The sequence below is a fragment of the Nicotiana tomentosiformis genome, chromosome 4 (assembly GCF_000390325.3).
Source record: "Nicotiana tomentosiformis chromosome 4, ASM39032v3, whole genome shotgun sequence".
Taxonomy (NCBI): Eukaryota; Viridiplantae; Streptophyta; class Magnoliopsida; order Solanales; family Solanaceae; genus Nicotiana; species Nicotiana tomentosiformis.
In genome coordinates this window covers 10164958-10170566 of record NC_090815.1, presented here as the reverse complement: position 1 = coordinate 10170566, position 5609 = coordinate 10164958, and the positions used below count along the sequence as shown (strand labels likewise).

At 34.3% G+C, this 5609-nt stretch overlaps 1 protein-coding gene across 1 annotated transcript; it reads right to left on the bottom strand.

Moving 5' to 3' along the window:
- Positions 1-260: 260 nt before the first annotated feature.
- Positions 261-3729, bottom strand: LOC104100150 (OVARIAN TUMOR DOMAIN-containing deubiquitinating enzyme 5-like). The gene is made up of 3 exons (XM_009607323.4): positions 3603-3729; positions 2005-2117; positions 261-1425 (listed from the first exon to the last, which is right to left on the bottom strand). The coding sequence occupies exons 2-3, from the start codon at positions 2106-2108 to the stop codon at positions 546-548; spliced, it is 984 nt and encodes a 327-aa protein (XP_009605618.1). The 5' UTR covers positions 2109-2117; positions 3603-3729; the 3' UTR covers positions 261-545.
- Between the last annotated feature and the right edge of the window lie 1880 nt (positions 3730-5609).

The following is a 5609-nucleotide window of genomic DNA, read 5'->3' as shown; positions in this document are numbered from 1 at the left end:
GGTTGAAAACTGCTTCATAAATGATTTGTCCAGCTGAGGATTAGAAACAATTGGATGCTAGGCATTTTAACTAAAAATTTTGAGTAAATAAGCATATTACACAGTTGATATAGAGGCTCTAAAATAATAATACCATATTGTACAATACATATGTATTATGGTTCATTCTATTATAGAATGTTAATGAAGTGCCAGTTCGTTAGTCAAGATGCAAGAAATCCAAAAAAATGACTGTCTCAATAATGTACATAGATGTCGCATGCGATAAAACTTCCTTTGTATTTATAAAATCAGGTCACAACTGAAAAATTGAGTTTCTGTTACCAGTGAGCAAGGCATTGATATATGAGAAGAACGATAAATCACATTTGCTTAAATTAGAAAAATGAAATCACTGCCTCACATAAAAACACCATCACTCTTAACATAATTTGGTACAGAAAATGGTATGTTAACTGCAGATTGTTGTAAACCAAGAGGACAACATAAGCTTACAAAAACATAGTTGCTGGAAACACTTGGCCACATGATATAGAACATACCTCTCAGGATAAACTCCGGACAACCGAGTTATAATGCTCACCGAGCCCAAATGCATGCTTGTGGTATGATAGCATTATACTTAAATTAGAAGAAATAGTGCTGCTATCAGATTTGTATTCTTTTCCCATCTCTACATCAGGGAAGGACCCTGAAAAAATCATGATATGTTTCTTTAAGATATGAGTTAGAGCACCGAGTTCAAGTTGTCCGCCCCATGCTGCGGTTGTCTCCAATTCTACACAGTAATTCTCAAACCTTTCCACAAGAGAATCGTCCGATTCTCCTTCTGTCATATTCTCAGAGAGGAAAAACGGGAGAAAATTGGTAGCATTTTTCCTCATGTATCCTGCAGCCATCTGTCGGAGTTCAAGATATGTATAAGGTGACGAACCTCCAGAGTGAAGCGCTAACTGACTCTCGACAGCTCGGTAGAGACAGTGTCCGTCGGGCTTTATTTCATTAATGGTTAATCCAAGGGGTTCAAGTTTTCTTTCTAACTTTTCATTCTCAACAACCCGATCGCTTACAATGTTACTCTGTTCTTCTTGTATTCTTTGCTCTCTGGCTGCTTCCTGTTGAGCTCTTTTCTCACGCCTCTTAACACTCTTGCTCGGTTTTGAGTTGTCAGATTGAACGCCGACAGAAACTCCAGCAATAGCCTTCACCAACGTGTCAAGATTTCCTTTTTCTTTTTCATTACTATTATCACCACTATAGCCTAAAGAAGCAAGTTCCTCCGCGTGCCTTTGTTTGAGCTGAGCAGAAAGTTTGGACACCTCTTCATCGACTTGTTTCTTCTTAGCTTTCTGTTCAGCCTTGCTGCCTTTAGCTGCTGCCTTTTTCATTGCCATTTCTTTATCCTGTAGCTGGGAGATCTCTTTCCTACATAGATTTTTTCTCCAGAAAATAACTAATCTAACATGATAGATTGAGCAACTGCTAAACAATCAATTCCTAGTCATGAATAACTCAAACCGTGTCACTGGTAATCTGTTCTCCTTCAAGTCAGTCAAAGTTAAAAATAGATTACGTGTTAAATACTTTAAATCCAAGGAATAAGCCATCTGCTCAGATAGAGAACCAAATTTTCCTATATACATAAATGTGACTAATGGAAGTAGCTGCAGATATTGATACACTATAACATGTTACTAAGCAGAACATCAACATCTCCCTAGCGTATAAATTAAAAAGGGCAGCCCGGAGCACAAAGCATCCCGCGTTCATGCCAGGCCCAAGGAAGGGCCGCACCCCAAGGGGTGTGATATAGTCAGCCTATCCTAATACAAGCATTATTGGCTACTTCCACGGCTTGAATCCGTGACCTATAAGTTACACGGGTTGCTCCAAGGCTCCCCTTCATCCCCTGCGTATAAATGAGTACAAAATATTCACATATTTCCATAATATAAAGGTGGAAACAACTAAAGACAACGCGTTGTGAGAGAAACTTAAAAGTACCTATGCCTTGAAAGCATCTCCTCACGGGTTTCTTGTTTCTTCGGAGGTGCATTTTCAAAGGCCCCATCAGACAACTTGTCTTCTTCTTTAGGTGTATCCTCCATTTCAGTACCCTGAAACCAAATGAAGATAAATGAAGGGTGGACAGTACTCAAGTATCTTACATAAGGCATGATTTTTTTCGGAGAAATCAATCATAATGAAAAAGAGGACAACACATTATACTGACAATTTGATGCAGAATGCAGCGCGTTGTTATTCAAATATGAACCTCTATAGAGTACAATATTTAAGTGCATGCATTCATTAGTTCATCAACCTGACCAGTACAACTTTGAGGCGATTTTGCTGAAGAGAAAATACCCAGCAAATGGAGATTACGGAGTATTTTGGTCCATCATACAAGTTCCTTTCCTTCGTAAGACATCACGGAGCATTATCAAGAGTGCAAAATGACAAATTCTTGCAACTATTACCTAAAGATGGATTATGTTGACTTGTAATTACAGTTAACCTCACTAAATCATTACAAGGGTATAACTTAAGTTCCCTTTTGGAGTACTTTACAAGCAAGTCTTATTTGCTCATCTACTTACCAATACAAAAATGCTTGCAGGTATGTGTGGTTAGACAAGAGAAGCAAACAGCACTAAATTGGTTATAAGAAGATTACAAGATTTGGTTTACCACGAGGATCAACACAATAAAATCAAATCCAACGTTAATATCTAAATATCAAGAATACCTGCTTTAAATCCTTGGGTCAGTAAACACTATTTTAATCTCAATCAATAATGAGAACTAGCAGCACGATTCAAAACTCAATGGATAATGGGTCCGACATCTACCTTTCTCCACTTAAATATCAGGCTTTCGTCTACAACAGAGTTCGAACTCGTGAGGTGTGTCTGACGCACACATCACTTGTTGCATCCTTACCACTAGACCAAAGCCCGAGCGTATCCATTAGACCATTATCCATTATCTCAATGTATAATGGGAAGTAGCAACTACAAAAATTTTATCCGTAATACTCATTAAGTTACCAATTATCATAACCCAGATACAGAAAAAGATGCTGCAACTACATTCCAATATCCAGAATCGTGAAAACACCATAAATACCAACAAAAATTGAGTAAACAACAAATGTGACCAATTTTAAGATAAAGAAATTAGTCCAACGAGGACAGGAAATAAGCAGACCGAGCTAACCACAAAAGGCAAAGCTAATAACTGTTGCTTGAAGCTCAAAGAATACAACCATAACACTTTACAGAAAATACTTAAATACCCAATAATCTGAACACAAAAACCAAAGCTAAAATTTGTTTCTCGAAGCTCAAAGAGTAATAACAACACTTTACAGAAAATACTCAATACCCAATAATCTAAACGCAAAAATCAAAGCTAAAAATTGTTTCTTGAAGCTCAGAAGAATACCTAGTGTTTAAAACCAAAACAATTTATAGAAAATACTTGATACCCAATAAGCTAAAGTTGAAATAAAATTAACAGAAGAACATGAAAAGAGCTAAATAAATTTCATAATTACAGTCAATTACTCAAAATTAACGAGTAAAAACATGAGAACTCACAAAAGAAGACGGGTGGCTGCGCCGGAAAAAGCAATGAACAATACTTCTTGCCTTTAGAGAGGAGAAAAACAATTGAGACGAAGGAAGGAAATCAGCGACTTTGCAAGGGCAAATTGGTCTTTAAAAATTGTTTTCTCCCAAAAAGACACGTGGAAATTTAAGGAAATGGGGATGAGGAATTCTTTCTTTTTTTTCTTCAGTACTTTACATTACGACGGATAAAAAATACTTATATAATTAGATCAGTTAATGGTAATTGCAGTTAATTTTATTAATAATCTTTTAATATAAATTTGTAATAAATAATAAGTAAATTTCTATAACATGTTAAATTATAAAAATTCATAACACAATGAATGCATATTGGCAAAAAAATATTAAAATAATTTTTTACAAGTTAGTTTGATGAAAAACGTTAAAGGTTTTGACCAATATTGTCCTTTATCTTTGAGGGTAGGTCTATTTTGGTCTCTCAAATATAGTCCTGAGCATATTTAGTCCCTTAAGTATGCTAAAGTGGAGTACCTTTAGTCTCACTCACACAATGTGTTCAAAAACTAACGGTGTTACCCAACTCTGATTGATGAAGCAAATCTTCTGCTCTGAAGCAAAAGTTGCCTCTTTTTTTATTGGATAACGTAAATTATCACTTTAATTTCTCATTTTTAGATAATGTCTTCTAAAATTTCGACCTTGAAAATATCTCCTTTTGTGCCAGTTTTCAATGAGAAAATGACATTGTATAGCCGTTGTAAAAATATATAAAATTTATATTTTTTTTGTATATATATATTTATTTATTTTTATTATTATTATTTTTTTTTGTATGTTAATATACAAAAAATATACCAACTTTATATACTTTTTTCGCTACCAGATATAAATTATTTTTGGCACGGGCTAAAAATGATAATACAACCTCGTTATTCATTTGCTTCAATAATATGCCTAGAAGTGATCCTGCAACTCTATTTTTTTCAAATTTTAACTTTTCTTTTTGGAAAAATCAACCTAAATTTTTAAATGTATATATATGCACAAAATAATTTACAAATTTTATATATTTTTCGGCTATTATTTTAACAGCGACTATACAGTGTCATTTTCTCATTGAAAACTGGCGCAGAAGGGGATATTTTCAAGATCAAAATTTTAGAAGACATTATCTAAAAATAAAGAATTAAAGTGATAATTTGCGTTATCCAATAAAATGAGAGGAAATATTTTGCTTCAGAGCAGAAGATTTGCTTCATGAATCAGAGTTGGGTAACACCGTTAGTTTTTGAATATATTGTGTTAGTGTGACTAAAGATGTTCCACTTTAGCATACTTAAGGGACTAAATATGCTCAGGGTTATATTTAAGGGACCAAAATAGACCTACCCTCAAAGATAAGGGACAATATTGGTAAAAACCTCGAAAAAGTTATCACATTGATGGTTAAGTATAAGCCGTTTAATGAATATAAATATTTTAAAATTACAGAAGTTGCAAGAAAGGAAACAATATCAGATATTTGGAAAATCTTATATGATGAGTACAAGTATATGGAGAGGAGAAAGAGAGAAAGAGAGCGGAAAGAGCAAGGAATGCTCTAATGAACACTTAAATATGTACTTGTCACGTCTCTATAGAATTGACTGTATTACTTTTTAAAAATTTGTAGAAAAAATGTCCAAATTTACCTCAGAATCTTGTAACAATGTCTAAATTTGTCGTTGGTTAATAGTTGTGGTCATTTTGCCTTGTTCAAGGGCAAATTTGAACATGGTCCCTATCTTTTATATTTTAAATTGGAAAAAAGTTCATTATTTTCCATGTACTATTGTAAATAGTTTACATTTGTCATCCGTTTCACTTTACGTCCAATACACACCCTACCTTTAACAAAGTAAGTGGAACTCCCCTAGCCCTAACGGATGGCCAATTTGGCACCTGACCCCAGCAAAATTTTTGTCACATAGGATCCAAGACAACGTTTCATTGAAACTTAGCCTAGTTTCTAAC